Source organism: Streptopelia decaocto (genome assembly GCF_964273445.1).
Source record: "Streptopelia decaocto genome assembly, chromosome: 6".
NCBI lineage: Eukaryota > Metazoa > Chordata > Aves > Columbiformes > Columbidae > Streptopelia > Streptopelia decaocto.
Window position 1 is genome coordinate 12,925,085 of NC_138660.1, and position 26,069 is coordinate 12,951,153.

Here is a 26,069-nt window from a genome sequence, read left to right on the forward strand (position 1 = left end):
CTTGAACATTGTCCTGTGCAGCAGCAGAGCCACAGTGGTTTGATCTTTATCCCTTCCTGGTGGCCACTGAGAGGTCCCACTCTTGCTCTTGTTGCTTGGTCAGAGCCAGTTGAGCTTTGCACTGAATAATGGGAAATTATCATGACTAACGTTATGCTGGTAGAAAAACTAATAGAGGTGAATAATAGCACAAGATACACGCAAATCAACATTTTTCTCCTTGGAGGCTGTAGATGTAATCCACTTAATATTCTGTGGAACACAAGATTAATTTTCTTCAGCATAATGTGTGTGAGAGCTTTTCTTTTTGCTGGCAGAGGCATCGCTGTGTTGCTAAAGCTGAGGGCAGGGGATTAGGAGGGGGAAAGGATTCTGACCCATCTTCCAGAGGATCCAGGAACAGTGAAATCTGGCTAGAGCAGATTAAACTTCCCCCTCATTGGCAGGACTTTTCTGCGGGAAGTGTGACTGGGACTGGGTGTCTCGCACTGTGGTGGCCCCTGTTGTGTTTGCTCATTGGGCTTTGCTGTGGGGTAGGGTATCTTTCAGCTCTCTGATTGTCTAGAATATTGTGGAATGAATCTGATTTGCTTGGACTCTATGTTGAGACTCTCTGGGTGGGCTCCCAGCACGGAGCTGGTGTTTGTGTGTGTGGAAACCAGCTCCAGCCTTGCACTTGTCCTCTTTCACAACGTACCTTTGCCATGATTTAAACTCACAAAGCTTTGTAGAGGTTCCTTTAAAATAATAATAAAACAAACCCCCTCTTTTTTTTTCTTTCATAGGATGGAAAGAATGCAGTGACTTGCCAAGCTTAAAGAGCAGATACAGCAGAAATAAATAAATCTAGCCCATTTATTTTAAGTTGATTAATCTGATGTGTTCATAGTTTTCTAAAATAAACTCTAGCCCTGGAGGGTTTAGCAAATCAAATAACAATAATGGCAATTAATTTAGAAGCAGTTACGAATGTTTCCCAACCCCTTTTCACATCTCTACACCCACATGATTAATCTCACCACTTATGCCTGTGGGCCAAATCCTGCTTGAGAATGTGCAGTTGTTTCTCTTGGGTTGGAGAAGGTGAACCTGGAGAGCTGACCCCATACCTGAGCATGGGGAAGGACCCTGGGCATGAGTCAGATGGGTGGCTGGTGGATACTGGGCTCCTCAAACACTTTGCCTGTAGGAGGGCTTGGTCTGCTGCCAGGTGGGATTTCTCTGTTACCTGCTTTGTTTTCCCATTTTGTACTGGTCTTCAGCAGGCTGCTGCCTGTGGTCTTACAGGGCTTGCTTTGCTGCTGTGTGCGTGTTGTGTTCATGTTTCCAGCTTGCTTGTGTGAGCTGGTAAAAAAAGCCCTGGAGCTCTAGCAAAGAGCATTTTGCTGGGCAGAGGCCAGATAATGTCCTGGCTGGATCCAGGGACCAGAGGTGGCAGAGAGTGACCCAGGTGGGGAGGTGTCACGGGGCTGTTGTTTGAGAGGGAGCTCAACTGGTTGCATAAAGCAAAAGGTGGTGGTTGGATTTACGGTGACTTGCAAAGCAAAACCAGTGCATCTTCCCAGGATGCCTGTGTGAGAAAGATCTTTCTGCTTTGCTGTAGCTGCAATACTGTTGTAATGGATGTGTCAAGTGACCTAAACTAAATAATCCTTGCCTCTCCCACCCCCAAGTTTAGGTCATTGGGGTTTGAAATAAAAGGCATCTCCCTGAATTTGAGACTGTTTCACAATGTCAGAAGCCACCAAGAAATACAGAAGTCTTGCTATGGGAAATATTTCAAAACCTGGCAAAAAAATTCTTGCAGGTCATTTCAGCAGCTATGAATTGTCCCTGACTTTCAGGCTGGCTTTTATCATTTTTTTCCCTTTTGCATGCATCAGGCAGGAGCTTTTTGCTGTGGGACCTTGTTTATCCCCAGGTTTAAGTGAGCACTTGTCAAGACCAAACCTCCCAACTCCCTTCTGAATCTGGTATTACTGGAGGCAGCCTGTGAAATGTAGGAAAAAGGTGAGAAGCCTTCCGTCCCCCTTCACAGCAACTTCTTAACTCTTGGGTGAGAAGGTCTTTCCAGTTGCGAAACACACAAATTAACATGTATTTGATATTCTTTTAAATAATTTTCCTGCTTTGTCAAGAAAGATATCTGTAAAATGTGTTTATAATGCATGGGTTTGGAAGCTTTTTCAGTATAGTTGTGGGGTTTTTTTTTAAAGTTTATTGGCTGCATCTTGCAGAGTTCTTCAATTAGTTGATTGCTTAATAATTAAATGTAACTTGCTCCCCATATTTTCCTTTCTTGAAACTTGCTACTGGAGGGTTTTCTGGTCCTCTCCTGCTAACCAGCCCTTGCAGAACTAACCATAAGGAGCTGATGAAAAGTGACAGGCTGTGGGTAAACTCTTTGAAAATGACTAAACCAGCAGATATACTCCATCTCCAGATGAGCTGTGAAAACTGGACTGATGTGAGAAACTTGACTGAATCCAGTAGGGAGGTGGTATTTCTCCAGACACATATATGGGGACTCTGTCTTGTTTTCAACAACATATTACAAAGTAATGGCAATCACTTTAAACTGGGATGTAGTGATTTCTGATGGGCCAGGCTCTCTACCCACATTGTCTCTCTTAAGACCAATGTGTAACTCCTGCTCCTGCCCTGTTCAAATGGCTTGAAGGGTTCCCAGCAGCTCCACAAGACCAAGCCCTCCCAGGTGTGGTATTTTTGGCTGTAATGCTAATCAGACACATGGTGTGAGTTTTGGGGTTGTCCTATGCAGTGACAGGAGTTGGATTTGATGATCCTTGTGGGTCCCTTTGAACTCAGGACATTCTTTGATCAGCTGCTCCTGGGTGAATATGGATGGTCACAGCTCTGCTCTAGATGCCTTCTCATCTCTCCCTTGGCTTTAAGTTTCTCTGAGGCTCCTCGGTGTGTGTGCATACATGCCCAGAGTGTATGTTGGTTGTTGCACAGATCCCTGTTGTTGAGGACTGTGTCCATAAGTTGTTGGTGCCACAGTGACACCCTTGTCAACTTTTCCCTGGTCAGCTCATCCCACGTCCTCAACTATAACTTAAAACCAGACACAGAGGTGCAAAACCATTTTAGTTTTAAAAAGCAAAGGGTTTTAAGATTGCTTTGCTTTTTTTGCTCCTAAATGCATCTGGAAGTGAGATTTTCTTCCATTTTAAGGCCAGAACTCTCCCTACAAGGAAAGAGCGAGGCTGCCTTTACTTGACAAAGGCAATCCCAGATGGCCAACCTTGTCAGTCTCCGGTGAGGGCTGCAGAAACTGGCATGGCTGGTATGCAGTGACTTGGAAAGGTGCAAACTGGCTTCTGAGCTGTCACATCCACAGACCAAACCACAAATGTGACCTGCTGCTGGAGGCTGAATGTTTGCCCACATGCAAGAGAAGGCTCTGCTTTTGGTATGAGCTTGGCAGCAACTTTGCTTTTTAAAGTGTGCCTTTAGGAGTGGTGTGTTAAGAGGCTGTAGTTCCTGAAACAGCTGCTTTGGTAAGTAATTAAACCAGCTCCTCTGAGAGCCCATAAACCTTTGACAGCATTTACTACTAGGTAGCAATTTCAGCTTGATGCAAACATTTGCTGGCTGAGGTGAAACTCTTTCTCAGAGGGATGAGATCTAAACATTTAGGAATAATATCGTACTGCTCTGAACCTGCAGATAAGTGACTTCCAGTGAGGATAGTGTCCAGATGCTGTGCTCTAATTGATGTCTGCGTCTGAAGAAGTGTGGTACAATGCTAGTAGTGACTTCAGATCTTCTGGGGACTATAGATATGATTTATAATTGGCACTGTAGCTTTTTAGAGACACTGAGCCAAGCCTTTTATATATTGTCCTGTTGAAATTGTGTGCCTGAATTAGGCATATGTTGAAGTGGCTGATTGTACTGGGGCTGCATTCATCTAACGCAGCGTTGAAAACCTTGGGGTTCACTTAGCAGTAGCGCTTTTGGACTGATTGACTTCTAACTCTTCTAGATGAGCAGTCTTCTGTGAACTGGAAGGAGGGCTTATCATACAATGGCAAACAATTCATAGAGACCTTCCTGGGAATCTGTGGGTTGTGCTGTAGAGCTTTAAAAATTATATGGTGTTGTCTGATTTGGAAGGAGTCCAACTTCAAATGAAGAATAAGTAGAATTGTGTTGCCTTAAGCAGTATTGAATATCTCAGTCAGCATCTTACCGTAGTGAGACTCACGGAGGCCAGATGCTGATCTTCATTAGCTTCAAGTCAAAACTCTTGCTTGAGTGACATAAGAGGGGGATGGAACCACCTTGTTACTAGCAATGTTTAGGTCAGGCTTTTGAAGGAATGGAGAGGAGGCTTGGACCCTTCTTGTTTTGGTTAGTGTGTGTAGCTTGTGGAGTCCTTTTGCAGCATGCCCTTTTGGGGGAAGGTTAGCTTTAAATATATCAGTGTAGTCATTTTTGTCCTCTACTGGTATCACTGCTGCATCTTGGGCTGTGGAACCCACTGTCTGCAGTGATACAAATACATCGTCTTGGTTTGGTCTGTTTCCAGGTCTGTACATGTTCCTTACCAGCTTGGGTCTCCCATGTTTCAAATTTGTGGAAGGCGTATGGAATGGCTGCTTCTTCTGTTGACTTAGTAGGAAGGAGAAACTAGGTCAGAAGAACTCTAATTTTCTGTGTGCAAGTGCTAGGAAATCTGGAATAGGTCAGTATGTTGTAACTTCATTGGCTTGGCCTTGGCAGGACCAAGTGGGACTGGACTGCCTATGTGCATGGGGGATTTATTTCCTTCCTTCAGTAGTGGTGTTGGGTATAGCTTTGCTGGCTAGTGGCTACAAATCCACACTCACGTCTTAAATTGAACAGGTAATAGTTGAAGAAGTAATCCAACTTTATTGACTGAAAACCCCAATGTGGTTATTAGTTCTTATTTAATTTTACTGTTGCCAACTATTGGCAGGTCTTAGCATTTTGAAAGGAGATGCACATGTGGTGGCTGGAGCTTTACTGCAGCGAGAAGCCAGGGAGAGAAGTGTTAAACACCCAGGAGAGCTGATTTAGGGGGAGGAGATGGGCAGAGCACAGAAATGGGTCTCAGTAGGGGCTGGAGGAATGGCTGCTCGTGAGATGCTGAAGAGGAATAGTTCAAATAGATTTGTAAACAGATTTCTCTCAGCTGTCAAGTGAATAAATTTTTCTTCTGTTAATAATTTAGTCTTCACAACAGCTTTTCTTTTGCTGCATAGGAGTGTTGTTTCTTGGCTAACATCTTTGCTTAAGATACAGAGCTGGGTGGGGGTGAGGGAGGACAAACTGCTTCTTCAACATGACAACAAAACCCTTGGTGAGTTCCTTATTACTCTTCCAAGTAGAGCAGCTTGTACTGCTTGAGTAGGCAGGAGGTGCAGTGGTAGATGGCACTGATGGTAGCTTGTCTTGTGAGTCTCTGGATGGGTGGGCGAAGGAGGGGAAAAGTACCAAAGCTAGAAGAAGATGTGAGATTAAGTAATCCCCATGAGGACTGAATAGCATCCAATAGTCCAGCATGGTCCTGCCTCATCACTTGGCTTATACCAAAGCAAAATATCTCAAAAAAAAAAAAAAAAAAAAAACAACCAAAAAAAACCAAAACAAACCTGTGCAGCCTGTTGAGGTGTTTTTGCGCTGCTTTAATTAATGGGCAGGCTTAGGGCTATGTCTGTGTGATGGGAAGTCAGCATTTAAAGCTCAAAAAGGTAAGGTCCCCAGCTTCTTTTTCTGGAAGTTCCCAGTAATTTGATCAATATTTTTTTTTTGTTGTTGCCTTGGCTCTGGCTTTCCTGCTTTGCTATTGCCTGCAGCTCAGTTTTTGATCCTCTCCTGGCTTGTGAGGTCCATCTTCCTATTACTCACAGGACTGTTAACTAGGAGTGCCTTGGAGATGGAGACAACTAGTTGATTACTAAAAAGCAACCGTGTCTTCAAGTACTCCTCAAACCCCTCCATTTTTCTCTGAACTACATGCCATTCAGGGTAGCTTGCCCAAGGTGATCTCGACCTCGTTTTGTCAAATCATACAAGTGCTTCAATTCTCATTGTAGAAACCAATATAAAAAGTATGGCAAAATGGGTGAGTTGATCTGTCTTTGGAAGGAATAGCAGTTGACTTCTTAGAGCTTGAGGTTACTCAGGTCCTGATGCTTGGGAGGTGTGCATGGCTCTCTACAGAGCTTTGGACTTAGTTAACATCAGGGATGGCTTCACAGAGCGTGGCCCAGCTCAGGCATTTGGCCTTGGGAAACAAAATTTGGATGAGTATGTATTATATGAACTTAAGGCTTGATCCTTATACGTGTTCCTCATAGTGTTGTTTTGCATAAGCAGAAATACATCACCCTGATGACAGTTTTACATATTGAATTGCTGAAGGGCTTTCCTGTCTCACGTTCCTCACAAAGCCTTTCTCACACACTGAATTAATGAGCTTCCTCTCCTGGTTGGAGCTTGGTGGAGTTAGAAGACTTGAGCTCAGGACAACCACTTGTGTCAAGAGTGCTGCCTGCCGCTGTCATGCCAAGCCACGTGGTGCTGGGTGGGATTATGGCTCTCCTGTACATGCAAGGTTTCCCTATGCCATAGCATTGCCATTAATTTATAAGAGCCAACTGTGTGGTGAGAATGACCCTTTGGTGCTTCCCAGTGCCAAAATGTCTCCTTCTGACTGCTGGGAATTGCATAAGCACAGGCACCTGCTCACAGGTGAAGCTCACTGGTCTGGTGTGGAGGGCTGTGAGTAAATGGCTTTGCAAGCCTGCCTGGGTTCTTGAGAATGCCTGATCAGTTTAATATGATCTCCCGTTGAGGCTGTTTTATTACGGCAGAGGCTCATAAAATCCTGATGTTTGGAAATGTTAGTTGTATGGGCTTTATTCGTAGTGGAGATTAAAAAAATTCTCATAGTGCCATGGAGTTGCTTCAGCTAACTAGTGCCTGGGGATGCTCCTCTCTTGCTGACCCATAACAGTGTGCTGCCTCCAGTTACGCAGTGTGTTTTCCTTCTCTAGGGTTATAACATTTGCTTAATGACTGGTTATCTCCATGATTTTTAGCTGGAAGTTGTCATTAGCTGCTCAGAGTTGGGGGACTAAGTGCGCAATGATTATAGAGGCTCTCATCTCTCATTCCCCGTCCCGTGCATTCACAGCAATCGTGGTTTAATTGGTGTGCCCCTCGGTTCCCCCCAGCATCTCTCCACTGTCTACTCATGTAACTCTTTCTGTTACATTCCTTTTGTGTGGGCTGGAAGGGAGAAAAATGAGGCTACTTCAAGGAAAACAAGCAAATTGGATATACAGGCTGTGCATAAATGGTTCTTGTGTTTGTACAGCTAACTGGTGATCCAGTAACTCAGTGATCACTGCAGCCAACACCAGTACCCACCTGCATCCCTCAACCGTTAGCTGACTTAGCCCTGGTTATAGATATTACGCTCTAAACATTCTCCTCAAGCGAAGCATTGGCTCTTTTGTGCTTTGGATTCGTTAAGACGTAATGGTGTAGGCGAGGATGTCTTTCAGCTTTAGTTCTGCGGGCCTGGGTTAGGCAGCAGTTTTAACCAGGAGCGCGGTCCTGCTGCGAGCCCACTGCTGTGTGCTCCACGCCGATAAGTCCTTCAGAAGGGATGCCTGTTTTGTTGCTGAAATTTGGGTACATCCTGCTTTATCATCCACATACAGAAGTCCCTTTTCTGATAATGCAGCAGTTTTAAATATACTGTTTATTGAAATAAAGTGGGCTTTTTTTTTTTTTTTTTTCCATGACATTGCTGGAAAAGATGATGCTCTTGCCGCCTTCTGTGTCTCAGGCTGGTTTTAGCCACTGAGTCACTACTACCACTGATTTTCCTGGGAGGTAGGTGAGGAGCATAACAATTTCCCACTTGAATTTGAGCCTGTCCTGGCTGCAGCTGTGGAAGCAGGATCAGATCCTGGCACAGCGGAGCTTGGGTGCCAGCCCGTCCCTGGCCAGAGGACCACCAGGGTCTGGGCAGCCCTTGCCATTGGTGCCACTATGTAAAACATTTCCCATCCCATGAGCAACTGAAAGATCCTCTTGTTGAAATGTTTCATTGCTTTATGAAGAGCTCCATGCTTGAGTTTGCTCAGACATCTTCTGGCACAAATTCCAACTGACTCGTCCTCCTCAATGAGGTTTTGTGTGCTGTGGTGGGCAAGTGGCCATGCTGGGGCTGGTGGCACCTTCATATGGAGAAAGCTGTATCTGGGTTCTTCTGGGACTGGAGTGCTGAGCCTGTGCCACCCCAGAAAGCTTACCTTTTTAAACTAAAAATAAGCTTTGTCTTTCCTTACCAGGAAGTGGTTGAGCTGTGCAGCACTGCAGGTCTAAAAGTGGAGTGATGTGCAAATGTCCGCCAGCATCTCTGCAGCCCCTACCTGGGCTTGTGGGGCTGTCCCTGCCATGCCCACCCCTCCTGGGGCTGGCGTGCGGGGTGATGGGTGCTACTGGCCCCTTTGGACAAAGGACGAGGTTAAGCTGAGCTAACATGTTAGCACAACCCCACTGACCCCGAGTTTTGGCTCTGCCCTTTCCCCTGCGTGTGTGTCTGCTCCACTCCCTTATGCAGGCAGGCTGGCAGGGGAGGAGGGAGGGACCCTACTTTGGTACAAAGGCTCTAGGCATAGGCCTGGTGCTACTACAGCCTTATAAATCTTTATCTGCCTGAAGCTAAAAATTAGAGCTGAAAATTATGCATGGGTTTGTCTGAAATAGTGGTTCTTTTCCCCTCATTTTAAACAGTGCATTTTCTTATCCTAAATTATCAGATTGCCTCTTTTTTTTTTTTTCCCTTTTATTTATGAGCTTTTTATTTAACCCATATGTCTTCAGTTTACAGAAATTTAAATAAATGCAGTTTGTGAAAGCATGCTGGGCATGGGCAGAGGAGGCTGCCGTAGCAGGAGGGTGACAGCCTCGTGGACTGCATGCCCCTCTCTGACGGAGGAGAGGACGTGGGCAGAAGGTGGTAGGTGCCAGGCTGGCAGCAGCTGCCTGTAATGAGCTTTGAGACCAGCCCCAGCCAAGTGCAGCCCAGCACGCTGCTCTGAGCCCTGCTCTGCAGCACGGCCTATATTTGGTCTGAGATTACTCCCTGCTTGGCCTGGATTGGTCCCCATTCGGGCTCTGCAGGGTGGATTTCTATTCCCCTGGCTAACGTAAAAGCTTCTGTGCAGCGTGCCTCCCCTCTGTGTTTTCATTCCTTGCTGCCTGCTCCAGCCTGCCTGAGCTGCTGTCGCTGCTCTCTGGTGCCATCCTGAAGCATCTCAGCTGGGGCTCTGCAACATGCAGGATGTGCCCCTGTTACCAGGGACAGCCTATTCCCCAGCAACCATTAAGATGCAATGTTCATCCCCATGTAGGAGCCAGTCCACGAGTGGAAAGAGGGATATATATATATATAAAAATTTTTTTTTTTTCCCTCCCTCCCTGCCTCAGCTTCTGCTGAGTATTTTCTGAAAAGGCAGTTAACAATGCATTACTCCTGAGCACAAAAGGTGGCTGTTGGGAAGGAGCGTTGTCCCTCCGACAGCCTGTGCATGGGCCGAGAAGGACAGCGTGACCGGGAGGGGCATCAGCCCCTGCTCTGAGCTTGCTGCTGCCGTGTTGCCATGGCTGTGCTGGGATGGGGTGGCTTGTGCCAGCAGTCAGGGGACAAGCATCACTCGGAACCGTGCTGCGAGATGCCCGGTTACCTTGGCGATGCTTCTGGAAAAATGCAGAGAGGAAACAGGATGGAGGGGAGACCTGCAGCAGAGGAATTGCTCGGTGGGTGGGAGCTGTGGATGGTGGTAGCGGTGGGGGAAAGCCCTCCCAATGCCCTCCCATTTGCCCCTGGCCAGCACAAAGCTGCTCTGGCCAAAGTGGGGTGGTGGCTATGGAGGCAGGTGTGGGGCTTGGTGGGATTTGGGTAAACCTGGTGGAACCACACTACAGCTGATGTTTGCACACGATAGAGGAGGGAGAAGCGACCTGGAATGACGGGAGGGGGTACTCTTTGGTTTGAGGATTTGTGGGAAGAGGTTGGAAAACATATTGTAAAGAGCAGTTCTCTTTATCAGACACGGCCAGCTGCTTCCCTGGATGTTTCTCCAAACCTCCCAATCATCTGCCCTAGGCACAGCTTTCTTTTGCCTTAATCTCCTAGTGAATATTCAAAAATAGATATATTTGTAACACTAGAAAAGCCTCTTTCAGAGTTGTTTCAGCACTGCAGAGAACAATCCTTAGGAAAGAAACTCAAAAATTAAACAGCAGCTGCTGCCATGTTTCCCCTGCTCCTTTCTCACCCAGTTTGTGGAAACCCGGTGTACCCAGTTCCCTTTCACATCTGTTTTTACCATTTCCCTGCCTGGTCCCAAGGCAGTAAAACAATGGGATGTCTGCACCAAGCCAAGATGCTGCATGCTAGAAACCCGTTGTGCTGCAGCTTCACTCGTGGTGCCCAAGCATCTGACTGAAGTGAGTTGGGGTATATTTGTGTCAGGGCAGATGTATCCTCAGTAGTCTCCAAGCCTGTTCCAGCGCAGCTTCCCTGCCCTTTGCTGCAGATGGTACCACCAAAGGTGAGCCTGGGCTCACCAGGACTTGCCGTGACAGCCTGGAGAAGCTGTGTGTATAATGGAGAAACAGACAGAACAATAGAATTGCAGAATAGTTTTGTTTGGAAGGGACCATCAAAGCTCATCTGGTCCAACCCTCCTGCCATGAGCAGGGACATCTTCAACCAGATCAGGTTGCTCATAGCCCTGTCCAGCCTGGCCTGGGATGTCTCCAGGGGTGGGGTATCCACCACCTCTCTGGGTGACCTGTTCCACTGTTTCACCACCATCAGTGTAAAAAATTTCCTCCTCATGTCTGGCCTGAATCTCCCCTCCTTTAGTTTAAAACCATCACCCCTTGTCCTGTTGTAACAGGCCCTGCTAAAAAATCTGTCCCCATCTTTATCAGCCCCTTTTAAATACAGAAAAGCTGCAATAAGGTCTCCCTGGAGCCTTCTCTTCTCCAGGGTGAGCAACCCCAACTCTCTCCGCAGCATTTCTAAATGTATGGGGTGGTCAGGGGGTTGCTGTGACCCTGGCACGGAGATGTGCTGAGCCTCAGCAGGTGTGCAGCAGCGCACGTTCTGGCCTGGGTGGAAAGGTGCCTCATTCACATCAGGATTTAGATTAATTGACTTGTGGTGCTATTAATATGTTGAACCTTGCTTCTCAGCTGCTCACAAAGACCCAGTGTTTGACTTTTGGACACAGAAGTCATCTTGAACTGATGGGGGCTTTGTAATGAATGAAACCTCTGTGTCCATAACACGGTGGTGGGTGTCCCTCTCCCATCCCCCAAGGAGTGCTGCTGGCTGATCCTCCTTTCCCTGTCAGAGCCATTCATCAACCCATCTGCGTCTTCTTGCGTCACAGCTGTCAGCCCTCTGCTCACTGGAATGCCACGTTGTTTTATACCTAAAATGACTCCAAATCCAGCAAAGAGGATGGGTGATGCTGGGGTCACCCGTGGGCTGGCCTGGGTGGTCCCAGGGTTGTCCAGACCCCAGGGTGCTGGGACAAATCTGCATCCACTGGCTTCCACGGGGATCTCGTATCCTAAATTGGAGTGATGAGTATGGGAGAAGGAGGAGGAGTGTAAAAGTATAAATAAAGTGTCTGGAAGGGGAAAACCCACCAAGAGGAGAAAATAGCAGTGCTAGTTTATTCTTTCCCCACGCTCCCTCGTACCTCTCTGCTCGTACTGTTTTTTAGCTGTGCCGGTGGGTGTGCTCCAGCTTCTGCTTGTGTGTGTGCTTGTGTGCGACTGTTGTCCCCAGCTGGACAGGCGCTGGGCAGAGGAGGGTCTGGGAATGGGTTTTGGTTCTTCAGTGACACTTTCCAAATCATTGTGTCCTCACATGGCACTGCCCTAGATTTGCTCATCTTGGTTAACAAACCAGAATGTCAGTGGCCAAAATGCATCGAATGAAGCCAAGTAACACCAGTGCCGCTAACCTCAGGAACAGACCTGGAAAACCCTCTTTTGAACCCAGAAGTGACAGTTGGCTTGTTTTATGCTAAAGCTGATGTGTAAGAAGACCTAAGTTTTAGTAGCAAATAATTGCTATTGCATTTAAAACATACACTGAGTGTTTGAATTTCAAGCAGATGACAGTCAAATGGATCAGCGCTCAGTCATGGGCATCAGCCCAGTATTTCCCTGTCCAGGTGTTGGAGGTGTGGGCAGTGCTAGGTAAAGCTGTGCTGCCAGCAATGTCACACTTTTGCTCATCCTAACTTTTAGTGTGGAAAAGCTTAAACCACTCAAAACATTTGTCAGTGCAATGTTGATCTGCTTTTGTTGAGTTTTTTGCAGAAATCTGTAAGTATTGCTTATTAAACGTATTTTTTTTCCTTCTTTTTCTCCTAGGATCCTGCAGGAATTTTTGAACTGGTGGAGCTTGTTGGAAATGGTACCTATGGGCAGGTCTATAAGGTAAGGGCTTCACCTGAAGTGATCCTGTTTGCCTTGGCTATGTATTGAACATAGAGAATCCCAGCACATCATCTTGGCTACGTTTGGCCTGTTTCAGGCCTGACAAGAAGCTTTGCTGAACTCTTGCTTTTTGGTCCTGTGTGCAAGTACCGTGTAGCACACAGAACTCTGATAATAAGCAATTCGTATTAGTTCTAAAACTGTCACTAAAAAATAAATCGCCTTTTCTTTTTTTCCTCCTCTCCCCCTGGTTGCTTTTTATTGATTATATGATGAGGAGGGAGTGAAAAGTCTGCACTTTAATAGATAAATCTCGATCTCTTCTAAGAGCTGAGTTTATGGCTGCAATAGGCTGCCAAATGAGTTTGCTACAGTCTAGTGCTCTGCTCGCAAGCTGACGTCCTGTCCATGAGCAGAAACCTGCTGCAGGAGAAAAAACACAGCGGTCAGTAACCTTGCTTTAGATTTCTGTAAACACCTGGAAGCAGCTCTCCAGATGAGGATAGTGAGAAGGCTGTGAAGAACAGAATTTTAAACCCATTAACTTCTTTACAGAAATGTTTAAAATGTCCAGCCTCTGCTGAATTACATCACCTTTTCCAAACACCTCTTAGCTCGGGGGATTTACAGAATTTGTTGTCTTGATGGGGATTTTTCTGGGTGATACTTGTGGGCTGGGCAGTGATTGAATAATTTCAAAGTCTGGGTTTATCTGTGCTTAATATATTGGTGGGGAGATGTTTCTCGACATGACTGCATGAGGAATTTGCCAAATATTTCAGGTCTGCTGGGAGATAATAGCTTCCCTGGGCCCCATTCTCCAAAAACTTCTGTATGTGTGGGCATAAGTTCTCCATATATATGTACTCGTGTGTGTGCACGTGCACTCAGATCCTCTTTACCTGCCATGCCTATATTCTGTTTTGACTGTAGAAAATAATATATTCATGTGCTGTTGCTTGGAAGGCATAGCTCTCCTCTGTCATGTGGTAAAACGCAGTGAGCTGCCCCTGATGAACCAAAAAACAAGGGTGCTTAAAAAGCTACCTGTCAGGAAGTATTTGTTCTGGTTTCCCCATCCTCCCACCGCTGTAGGCTAATCCCATCGGTACGAGGATGTGGGGACCAAAGTGAACCAAAGGTGAACTGGAACTTCCGGAGTTTCAAATGTGTGAATTTTTGAAAAGGAATAAGAGACAAAAACAAAGAAAAAAAATAATAAAAAACAAACCACACCAAAACTGTTCTTATCAAGGTTATATCCCATGGACCCTTCCCCTCTGGTGTTGGTTGTTTTTCCACCATGCACTCCCCACCATGGGAGCTCCCTTCTGAACTGTTTTTCTTCTCAGCTGCCAAAATAATGGTAGAGGATGACCTAATTTTAACTGGTGCATATTTCTAACAATCAGTGGAAACTATGTGCCTTTAACGGCCTTTTGAAAGCATCACGTTTTTGTGGAGAGCAGAAAAGGGAAATCTGCTGGTGCCGGTACTGCTGATTGGGTTTCCTCTTGCTATGTTTCATTCTTTTGGTGCATCTGTGTGTTACCTCAAAGCAGAGAAAAAGCCGCTCAGAAATGTCTGAGTGTAGGCTTTCTGGGAGGTGAACACTTCTGTGTTCCCTTTTTCTCCATGGTACAGGAAAAAAAATCCACCTCTTAACTGTTTTTAACTTGCTGGTGTAATTGAGTTGTCCTCGGTGTGATTCACGCGGTGCAAGTGCCAGACAGGATGGTGATGGGGGAACGCTGCTGTCTAAACCAAATTAGTAAGTATTAAGGCATGAGTTCAGACTTAGACTGACTTCAGAGCTCACTTAAACTGAAGCCTTGGAGTAGCACCCACTCTATAAACAGAAGGAGACTTTGATATAAAGCATACATAACTGTTTATGGTGTCCCACCCTAAAACCTAGCGTGGAAATAAGATCTCTGCGATTCATTTTCTCCAGATACCACCGCTGTATTTATCTCTTGCAGCAAAACAAATGGATCAACTTTCATGACTCACAGACCTTCTGGCTCCTTCCAAAACAGCCTTAGAAGAGGTCCATACCTAGGAGCAGTGGCCTCTGTAATTAGACTCTCATTCCAGCGCCATTCCAAACCCATCGCAGTTGGGAAGAGGCAGAAGTGGGATGCATATTCCAGGCAGGGGAGAGCATCTTACGTCTGTGTGCTGCAAGGCTGCTGAAACAGGACTGCAGCCCTGATGTCTCTCCCAGAAAACCTAACTTACCAGCAAGTTTTAACACTGCCGTATTTGTGGGGGAGACTACAGGTGCCCTGGTGGTCACCAGCTCACCTGCCCAGGACCTGGAGGGACATGTGCAAGGTGCAAACCTCCCATTGATCCCATGGGATACAGTGCATGGTTATGTTGCTTTGGTGACTGAATATCACAGCCTGACAGGCTGGGGAGCCAGAGGAATGTCTGGTAGCAGCATAGTGACAGGGGCCATCAGAGAGCTGTGGTTCATGGAGTCAACCTCAGGATCTGCCGTGGTGGAGAGGTTTGGGAGCTGCTGCCACAGCATATGCCTTCTTGCTCATACAAGAAAGAAAGCATACTGGACAAGTCTGGTGCACATTAACAGCTTCCAAAGGGAGGTCACCCCTCTGCTGAAGCGTGGGCTCTGGGGTGAAAAATTTCTTTACGGAAGAGGTTGTCAGGCATTGGAACAGGCTGCCCAGGGAAGTGGTTGAGTCACCATCCCTGGAAATGTTTAAAAGACACATAGATGATGTTCTTAGTAACATGGTTTAGTGCCAGCACTAGATTAATGGTTGGACTTGATGATCTTGAGGGTCTCTTCCAACCAAAATGATTCTATAATTCTGTGAAGCTCGCTGCATAAGTTGCCTTGATCCTGCTTTCTGGGTCATGATTTGAAGATCCATTTCAGGTGGTACACAGTGCTGTTGCAAATCAAAGCTTTGTTCTCTTGAGGCTTGTGCTCCAGAGGCAAAGGTACCTTGTTTGGATTGATCTCTGTATTTTCATGTAAAGGCCTTTCTTTGCTCAGGACTGCAGGTTAAGACATCGCTGTGGTGCTTCCCAGCTCTGGCCATGCCCCAGGGACACCTGAACACTGCTGGAGCCCTCGGCAGTGACCTGCTCTGCTTGCTTCCCTCTAACCCCAACCACAAGCTCTTCGATTTGGATAACTGCAGAGAGAAATAACTTTCCTTGTTCGCCGCTTAACATTGTCTGTGAATAGCTTGATTTTTATTTTAATGAGGGACCGTACTGGTGATGGTTTATCTCTCTAATTGAATCGTAAGCTTTTCTTTATTTTCTAATAATCCCGCATCTAGTGTTACAGATTGTAAACTCTTTTTGATAAAAGACTGAGAGCTTGCTAGCTCCTGTGCCAGACATTGTTGCATTAGGGGATTTTTGTGTCCTTGGTTTTCTTTTTTTGTGTTTATTTTTTTTTTATTTAATGTGTTTAAAGAAATGGCTAACGGGGATACAATGAGTTGGACTTGAAGAACCGAGCCATTGCCTCAGTGTTTTTTAGCAGGTAGCTGATGGTTGAAAGCGAAACTGTAAACATAAAAATCCTTAAGACCCTTTAGAGCATTATCTAAAGCATGAGGAAATGCTGCTTTTATGTTCCAGCACATTATTATTACTGCTTATCTCTACTTTGCATTAGAGAGCAAGCAGAAAGTCCTTAAAACACAGTGTACACTGTGTATGCCAGGATAAATCATAGCATCGGGGCCACAACTGCTGGTGTGTCGAACACCAATAAATATGTGGGCTGAAAGTAAAAGTGACACTAGGTTACTCAGAAATACTTTTCTAGCAGATCCTTATGAAGCTGGGGGAAGACATGCAGTGGGCTGCTTATTGTGCCCTGGATATGTTAAAAAAACGAAGTGATGCCTTGGTGTTTTCAGACCTTTTTTAGCTGCAGGTGTCCGCATGCTGACCTGTGCACAGCATCACCAAAGCAGGATTTTGATGTGAGCCTTTGCAATAAGTCAGTAAATAGGTCAGATGGTAACCTTTGCCTCTCTCATCTTGTGTAGTTTTACAACACTGAACAGGGAAATAAATTATGTTGAGATTACATACTCACATGTTTCTTCACAACCATACCAGGAGGTCAGTGGTCATTAATGCCAAGTACTGCTTTACTTCGTGCCCCGGGGGTGCAGCTCTCCACTTACAGCTCTAGCAAGGCTTTATTTTACAGGGTACAAGATACAGTACTCGGGGCTGACTCCCTAACTGCACAATAACTATTGATTGTTTAATTAGCTGGTAAATGCCACATAATCGCTAAGCCATTATGCAGCATTATTCTGAGCTCTAATTTAGCGCATGTGAGATCTGCGAGCTGCAAGTCTCACAGCTCTGGCTCCCTGGGGAGCTCCTCCACCATCCTCACATGATGGGGCAAGCAGGAGTCATGCCCCCAGGAGCCACCCCCGGGTGCCACCAGCCACCTCCAGGCTGTCCCTGTCCCCTGCCAGCCATTTGAAGAGGACAGGATTTTTGCAGATGCTGTTTATTGCACTGTGATGTGTGTCAGCTGGGGTACAGTATTTGGGGGGAAAGGATGAAGAAATGCATCCCAGGGTCTTTTGTCAGGGTTTGTTTATTTATTACACAGCGGGCATTTGCCCAAAGCTAGGACAGATCCACCTGGAAGCATGATCTGACCCAGTAGATGAAGATGTTGAGGTGTGTGGGTATGAGAAAGTGAATGAAGCATTTGAAATCCAAGGTTGCCTGTTGCTGGAGGGCTGGGAGCAGCAGGGCTGCTGGGATGCTTTGGTCCCCTTAGTCAAACTGCTGGGAATGCCCCCGGCACAAGGCTGTTCATGGTAGCATTGTCCTGGAGTTTGTAGATGCTGAATGAGGGGGGATAATGCATGTCCTGCCCTCTGGGTGCTGTTTGTGCCTCCCCTGCACAGCAGCATCCTTCCTTCTGGTACCCCTGGGCATCCCACTGCTGCAGCTGGTGGGGTAGCAGGTGAATATGCTAAGGAAACCCTTTTAAAAGATTATTGTAAACTTCTCTTACATTTTTCTGGAGGGGGAGGTATGAGGAAAAAAAACTCATGTGCAGTCTGTGCCATGATTAGCCTGCCCAAGGTCTGGCTCAGCTGATCAAATGCTGGGCCCTTGCATCAGCCCCGGTGAGAACAGAGACTCTGCAGGTTCCTGAGTCATTATTAGCAGTTCAGATAATTAGCTCAAGTCAAGAATGACATTAATTGTTTTTAATAATCAGTTGTTTTATTTTCTCCCTTTCCAAAAGGCTGATGGTCAATAGCTTGATAATTAATCATCGTTGCTTTTAGCCGTGTGGAAGAATTTACCATGCTGCACGCAATTAATAATTCCTGGGGATTGTTGCTGTAAAGAATTACTCTTAGTTTACATACACAGCTTTTATAGCTGAAGACTGACTGCTGTGCCTTGCTTGAGAGACTGGGCTGTGAACACAAGCAAACCATGCATGTTGCCTATGGACTGGGTTGTGCTGCTGGCCACCCCTTGTCCAAACACTTGCCTTGCGGTGGTGGGTGCTGTGTGCTGGTCCTGAGCAAGACAAAGGCTCACTTTCATGGGCCACCAAAGGAATTAGGGCAAGGAAACTGGTGAAGGGTCTAGAGAACAAGTCTTATGAGGAGCGGCTGAGGGAGCTGGGGCTGTTCAGCCTGGAGAAAAGGAGGCTGAGACCTTATCACTGTCTACAGCTACCTGAAGGGAGGTTGTAGCATGGAGGGTGTTGGTCTCTTCCCCCAAGTAACAAGTGACTGGATGAAAGGAAGTGGCCTCAGATTATGGGAGGAGTGGTTTAGATTGGATATTGGGAAAAATTCTTCACAAAAAGGGTTGTCAGGCATTGGAACAGGCTGCCCAGGGCAGTGGTGGAGTCACCATCCCTGGAGGTGTTTAAAAGACACGTAGACGAGGTTCTTAGGGACATGGTTTAGTGCTAGAGTTAGGTTACGGTTGGACTCAATGATCCTGAGGGTCTCTTCCAACCAAAATGATTCTGTGAATTCAGAGCTTGCAATCTTGCAATCTAAACAGCTCTAACCCTAGCCAGCCAGCTATTGCATTTGGAGGGGCATTGTAAGCATTTCCCTTTTCCTACCATCTAGTTGTTATAAAAGGAACTGTAGTGTTGTGAGATTGGATGTGACTTGAGCCAACTTGGTTCTTCTAGTGTTGTAACCTTGGGTTTGGGTCCTTTTTTTTTTTTCCAGCAGCTTCAGAGACTGCTTTTGCTACATGGCAGGGCAGGCTGAGTGTAGGTGCATGCACATGTACGTGTATAGCCGTCCCTTGTCATGTTCTGATGGTCACTGCAGACTGAGGCAAATGCATGAGGGATTGGTACCCTCTGATTTGGGCTTTCCTCATGATCTGGTGCTGTGCTTAGAGCCTGCTCTGTAGTTCTGGGACAGGGAAGCACCTTGTCCCTGTCCCCTTGGGGCAGCAGAGCAGTTCCCCAGTGCCAAGCTGACGTGCCCTATCCAGGGCTCTTCTTTCTGCTGGGATCGTTCTGGTGGTGCCTGGGACCACTCGCAGCCACATTCAGATACGGACCTGCATGGGCAGGCACCAGCTGCTTGGCATCTTCAGGGTCATGTAAGGGCCATGTGAGTGTGAATGGATTTACGAGACTCACAAGCTGCTTTATAATCTGTCCGTATCCCAAGCAAATTAAATCTTAAGCCGTTGTTTCCTCTGGTATGGCTCCCTGTGCCAGCAGAGAGGACAGCGGTGTCACCGGGTGAGGATGCTCACCGGTGCAGGGGTCTCCGTTGTTCCCGTAGCCACCGGCTTGCGGGTGTTACTGGGCTTTTATCAGCTTTTGCTGGATCGGCAGAAGGGGCTGGGCTGGCCTACTCGTTTGTGATAAGGTGTGCAAACGTTATCAGAAGGAAAATGAGCGACCTCAGTTTATCAGCATCCCTATGACATTAAAATATCTCTACAAGAGAAGGTCCTTTCCTTGCTGACTCAAATGGGATGTTTGTGTTTCTGAAACAGGGACTTGTTTTTGCCATGCAGGCGAGGAAATCTTAACTGGAAAATGCTTAAAATGATGTTTCACTCTTTTCTTTTTTTTTTTTTTTTTTAAAAAAAAAGGGGGGGGGGAAGAAAAAGCTTTGTTACCAGAGCAACTGGTACATCTTGTGCTGCTTCATTTCTCTGAAATAAAGAGAGAGCCCTCAGCCCTCCCTTCCTCCCCGCAAGAAACCAGCCTACACACACCTACACACCAATATGTCGCATTAACTTCGCTGCTTTCTGAATAATATAAGGGAAGGGTGCTTGTTACATTTCAATCCTATAGAAAGCAGGTTATAAAAGGTGATTTAAAATGTTCCTGTATTGGCTCCCTTTTAATCTCTATTCCCTTTCTCCCTCTCCAGAGTTTGTGGTAGGAAGGGGCAGGGTGAAGGTCAGGAGCAGACTGATGAGTCTGTGAAGTGACATTTGTCCACTCTCGCTGGCATTGCTGGATGCTGTGCTTCTGTAAATACTGCACAGTTCTGCAGGACAAAAAATATCTACAGTGGCATAGCAGGGGGAAAAGATAGCTCTGAAGATACGAAGTGAAGCCAACCGTGTGCTGCAGAGTATCGGAATAATGGTGGTGGGTCTTGCAGCACTGTTTGTGTGGGTGCCAGGCAAGGATAGGGATGGAGGGAGAGCATTTTCCTTGACTTGTGGGGTTTAGAAGATGCTCTGTGCAAGCACCTGCTCTGCAGAGAACGTGAGCAAGCACCACGTCCGGTACCACCTTCTCCTATCCTATAGGAATGACTGGACTGGGAACTCAGACCTGTATTTTCTCAGATCTTCTGTGAGGACACTTAAAGTGGGCCAACTCACTGGTGGGCTGTACAGCCCCAGTATCCATAAGTTTCATGGTTGTGGACCAGTGCTGCTGGGTGCGTGGCCTGTTTTGTGCTAGCAGAGCTGCATCAGAACAGTTTGGGAAGGGGAGGTTGTGAACACACGTAGCATGTTTAATACCGAGGTCTGAAAAGACTCACTGCCTAGCAGTCTTCAAGCCCCCCAGGACAAATTGGTCCATGTGAGTTTTCGGGCTGGTCTGTGCTTGTGTGGCCGCTCTTGAGGTTGCTCTGAGTCCCCTGACTTTGGTCAGGCTCTTTGGATCTGGTCATGGTGATTTATCTGAGTATCTAGCTGCCAACTGCATTGCTGAACTGGGGAGTCTGGGGGGAGCTGTTTAGAAAATAGCTAGCATTCCAAAATCAGGGTTACTGCATGTAAAAGCATCACTCTCCTTTTCAGGAGATGCAGCTTCTTGTCCTACTGAAGTTTTGATTGCTCACGTCACTGTAATACCTTACAATAGTATGTAGTATGTTATAAGGGTGTGGTTGTGGCCAGTGAGTGAGGTATAGATGCTGTAAGGCTTAATCAGATTATAAATAACATTTGCTGTTGGGATGTATTGATCTAATGGTAACCCTGGGCTGCAACTGGGACCACGCAGCTGCTGGCTCATCCCCCCACCCAAAGTAGGATGAAGAAGAAAAGCAAAAGCAGAGAAAGGAAAAAAAAAAAAAAACAACAACTTGTGGGCTGAGATAAGAACAGTTTAATAGGACAGCAAAGGAAAAAAAAAATAGAATATACAGAACAAGTTATACACAATATAATTGCTCACTTCCTGGGACACCAATATCCTGTTGGTTCCCAAGCAGTGGTATTTGCCCCCTGGCCATCTCCAGTTCATATCCTGAGCATGATATTGTATGTTAAGGAATATCGCTTTGGCCAGTTTGGGGCAGTTGTCCTGTCCCTTCCCAGCTTCTTGTGCACCTCCAGCCTTCTGGCTGGAAAATCCTTGACTTGGTATAAACAGTGCTTGGCAACAACTAAAACATCAGTGTATTATCTGCATTCTTTCCATAAGAAATCCAAACCACAGCACTATACCTGCTTCTAAGGAAGAAAATCAAGTGTATTCCAGCCGAAACCAAGGCAGTGCCTCTGCACCAACATTTTGAAAACAAATGGTTAGGGGTGAGGCTGATTCCCAGAGGAGTGAAGTACAGCAGCGGTTAAGCCATTAGTAGGTCAGCTGAGCAAAACAACCTAAAGAAGCCCTGAAAAGTAGGTTCTGGAGCTGGGAGGTGTTTTGTTCCTCTGGCTCTGAAGGTGCCACTCTTGGCTAAGAGGGCAGGAGAGGACTTTTTGGAAGGTTTAGGGAAGGGGATGGTGGGAGCAGTAGCAGGAGCCTGCTGTTGGTCCAGCCTGTGTGTTGAGGCATTCATGGATACTGGAATGTTTGTCTTCAGAGTCATTTCTTGCTTGTCATTTTTTTATATCTTTTGAAACTTTGATGCAGCTTGACTTGCGGCTGACTCTGAAGACTTGAAGGCAAGCGATGCCTACAGGGAGCTGCTTGGAGCTCTGCATCTTCTAGTTGTTACGCTTTGAAGGCTCGCTGCAGAGAGAAGTGTGTCTCTCTTGAAATCTGTAGTTTATTCTTAGGTTTACCTGGGAAGCCCTTTATACTAATTACCTAAAGATGGAAAGTGCCAAGCAAACACAGCCTGCTTCCAAATGTTGTGGTATTTTTCCTGCTCTCGCATAAGAATGGCAGATTGGCGTTTTTGTGTTCGCTTCAGTCTTCAATTTTTTTGTGTTTAGGTCTCTAAATCCTTGTGTTTGCACTGTTGTGATAGGACAAGGGGTAATGGTTTTAAACTAGAAGAGGGGAGGCTGGTAGGCTTTCTCTTGATGAGAATCTCTGCTTGAGCGTGGCAGCTGGACTTGAGGGCTGTAGGAACCTCGTGGGTTGTTGGGTTACATTGGTTGCGTGGTTGGGGGGTTTCACCAAGGACCGCAGCAGGAGCACCCTGGGATGGGAGGGCTGCTGCTCTGCCCCAATTTCTGCTGTTTTATAGGGATACTTGCAACCTGTGGCAGTGAGTTTCCAAAATGAATAGCCTTCTGCAGGTAATTCTTGGTTTTTATTTAAATCCACTGTGAAGCTTAACCTGATGGCAACCAATACTTGAAATGACCTGGACAGGATTCAGCCCATTGTGTTTAAAAATGGGAGCTGTGGAGGAGAGTTGCATAAAGGACAAAATTGAATTTTAGATGTCCATAGTTTATTTTACAAAGCTGTCCACAAGCCCAGTATAGAAGCTATACTGGCTTTGCCAGCTCTCCACAGGCACTGATGATCAAGAGGCAAAAGCACCTTATCTGGGCAAGACCCATTAGCGCAACATACTTCTTGTGCTGGAGGTGATGTGTCACCTCTGTTGCAGAGACCGCGCGATGCACTGTGCTCCTGTCTGATCACATTTTGGTGGATGTTGCCTTAGCTTAATGTAAGTTTTTTCTTTTTCTCCTTTCTCCAGCTAGTGCTGGGTGGGCATAGTTTTTTTTCAATAAGTCTAGCTATTGAGTTCCAAATAAACAAATAGTGTTAGCTTGTTACAGTTCTTCTGCTACCTCGAGAAATAGTTATTAACAGGGTCAGTGTGAAAAAATGCATTTTGTTTGTTTGCATGGTATCTAAATCAAATGAGATCAGGCTTATACAGTAAAACAGTAAAAATAAATAAAAGTTTAACTCATGAAGCCTCTCGATTAGTTAAAAGGTGTCATTCATTCCTCACAGGTTGGCATTGTGTTTTCCTTGAAATAACTGTTGGTGTGTGAACTTCAAGGTGCTTCCTCCATCTGGGCAAGCAACCCTGGGGTGTCTGTAGGGATTCCTGGTGGAGGTCCCAAGATGATGGGATGGGGTGGGATGGGAACCTCTGCTGCTGAACTCTTATCCAAGCTCCTTCTCCAGAAACTCTGTTGTAAGGGTAAGTAGTGGTTGGTGTGCCAGACAGAGGGTTGGAATGGAAAGCTTGGAGCTTGTTCCAAGGCCTCTCCTTCCCCCTGTCTGTGATTTTCCTGGTGTGGTTATAACAGCCAGGGTGCTGGGCTGGCAGGGCTGTGCCTGCAGCTGGGTTGGTGACTTGTGTAGCAGTGCTAGTTTGCATTTAAAAAAAACCAAAACAGACTTATAGGTGGTTGTTGCTGAAGAAGGATTGAACCTGGTAACCTCAATGACAAAGAAAACTAATTTAAGCAGAGTTTTCTTTTAAACTTTTTTATTTTAAACTCCAACTGATGGATCTGTCCCTGCAGAGCCAGGGCTGAGGCATGGCTGTAGAGAACAGCACTGTTCTTATCTCCGCTGTGGATTAAGCAGGTTTGCTTCATTCCAAGGAGCAGAAAGAAAAGCAAGTTCCTGCTATGGGACATTCATGGTAGCAGTCTCATTTTTCATGAATTACTCAGGTCTCTACCTGCATTTTCTGACACCTATATGTCAGACCTACTGGATTTACTCCTAATATTTCACTGCTTCTGTATGACGAAGAAAAAAATCCCTAGCAAGCATAGTGAGGAGTTGAGCCTTCAATTTGTGGTGTGGTCTTCCAAGTGCTGAGTGGCTGGTGGCATCCGTGGGAGTCAGCAGCAGTGTGGCATCCCTGGGCTCCAGCACCGGCATCCCTGAGCTCTGGCACACTGGTGGTGCCAGTGCTGAGGTCTAGCAAGTGGAGGGGATGTGCTGGGAGAGAGCATCATCTCTTCTGCCAGGATCTCTGCAGAGGTGAGATGCAGACAGGGAGATATTTCATCCTTCCAGCTTACTCTTTTTTTCTTTTCCTGCTTTGTATCCTCTATTGAAAATATGGGATGTTCCTGCTGTGGCACATCTAGCCATTCATAAGTCTTTATTCTAATACTTTCCTTAGTGTTGCAGTTTGTCCCTGAGAAAAATCATTCATTTGGAATATAATGCCTCATTAAGTTTTTAAGTTGAACATTCTGGAGTCTCCAGCCAACCTTCACCCTCCCCACCTGGTGCATAAAAACCTCTTTAGAGTTTGCAGCTCTTATGGACAACATGAAAGGCTTTGTTTTATGGAAACAGAAAATCACATGTAAGCAGCAATCAGGGCTTAGGGAAAACTGCAAATACCACTCATCTTGCCATTATTCTCTTTTTTTGTTAAAACAATTATGGTTATAGCCAAGGTGGGCAGTACTGCTGGTATGCAGTGGAAATGCCTTTGCATTCCTGTGTTTCAGAGATTTTCACACTTTAATTCAGCAGGTTCAGAATCAAGGCCAAGGCTTTTCTTCTCTACATAACTAATAGAAAGACAGCCAATTCAGCGGAATTTCTGTAAATAGCCTGTTCCAGATGAATTGTGAATTGTGTATGTGAATACCAATAAAGTTAACACAAGTGGTAGTTTGCAAAACAAAATTGAAATCTTGTGCTAGAGAAGCAGACTTCTGAAACACAATGTAAAATTGCACTTTCATACTTCGCAAAAATATTGTTTGCTGTAGTCACGGAACTGCCCAACATGCAGGAAACTGAAGTCTTGATCCCTGGTGCTGAAGGGCAGAACCCAGTGGGTGAATCCTCCTGGTCAAAGGGAAAACACTCAGCATCTGCTTAAAATCCTGTAGCAGCCAAGCAGAGAGCTGGTCCCTCAAACATCTACCAAACACATTCCACGTGCATTTGCAGCTTTCTGCTTGAGGAAAGACCCTGGGGGCAGGGAGAGCTTTGCTCTGTGTCTTTGGGCTGGGTTGATCTGTATGCCTTTCCCATTCTGTTCTGCAGCAGATACAGGCTTGCATGTGGCAAGGGATGTGGAGTAACCAAAGGGCTGATGGTAAGAGCAGAATTTTGGGCTAGCCTGCCTGACAAAGACAACCCTTCCTCCAAATCTGTTGCCTTTCTTCTGGAGAGTTCACAACCTATTTGGGAAGTTGCTTGAGAAGAAATAAGTGAATTATGTAATTTAATAAAAGATTTGAGAGTACTGATTTAAGCACACTGACAGCATGGAGGAGCTGGGGCTGCAGAATGTGACTTGTCTTGCATGGGAGAGGTTAATCACATTGACTTCTGGGAGACAGGTCTGCTAGAAAGGTGGTTATGTTGGATGTGCTTTTCATTGCGTTAACACTAGGCTGTGTATAAAAACTAATAAAAGCAGAGAAAAAAAATTCTATCAGAAGGGATCAATAACGTGAAAGCATTTTAATTCAAAATTAGAAAAATGAGAACAGTTATGAGCAAGGAGAGTGTATTAATAAAGGAAAATGAGTATTTGTTACTGCTGGTGTGAAATGAGATAATTTAAGAGAAATGCTCTAGTGCCTTTGTCACAGTTAATGCCTTTTGTTAGATTTCCAAGCAAAATGGAGCCTGCGACTTTCAATTTCAGGGTTCTCAGATGAACAAAATACCGTGGGGCAGTCTGATCATCTCATACTTTACTGGAATGAGGTCATCAATAATTTTTGCCTGGGTGTGATTTACACAGTTGTCAGTGTCTGGATTGCCATAATATGTCTCTGCCTGGGAAAAATGCTGCATTCCGAGGGGAGAAAAAAAAAAAAAGAAGAAATAAACCACAAAACAAAGCAGGAGTTCTCTGTGTAGCTGGTTCACTGCTAATAATGGCTAC

At 45.8% G+C, this 26,069-nt stretch overlaps 1 protein-coding gene across 6 annotated transcripts in view; it reads left to right on the forward strand.

Moving 5' to 3' along the window:
- Positions 1-26,069, forward strand: part of TNIK (TRAF2 and NCK interacting kinase) — a 159,485-nt gene that overhangs the window by 15,398 nt on the left and 118,018 nt on the right. For all 6 annotated transcript variants that reach the window (XM_082054931.1, XM_082054935.1, XM_082054932.1 and 3 more), the window contains exon 2: positions 12,475-12,540. In XM_082054931.1, the coding sequence (XP_081911057.1) occupies positions 12,475-12,540 (66 nt within the window). The remainder of the gene's footprint in view (positions 1-12,474; positions 12,541-26,069) is intronic.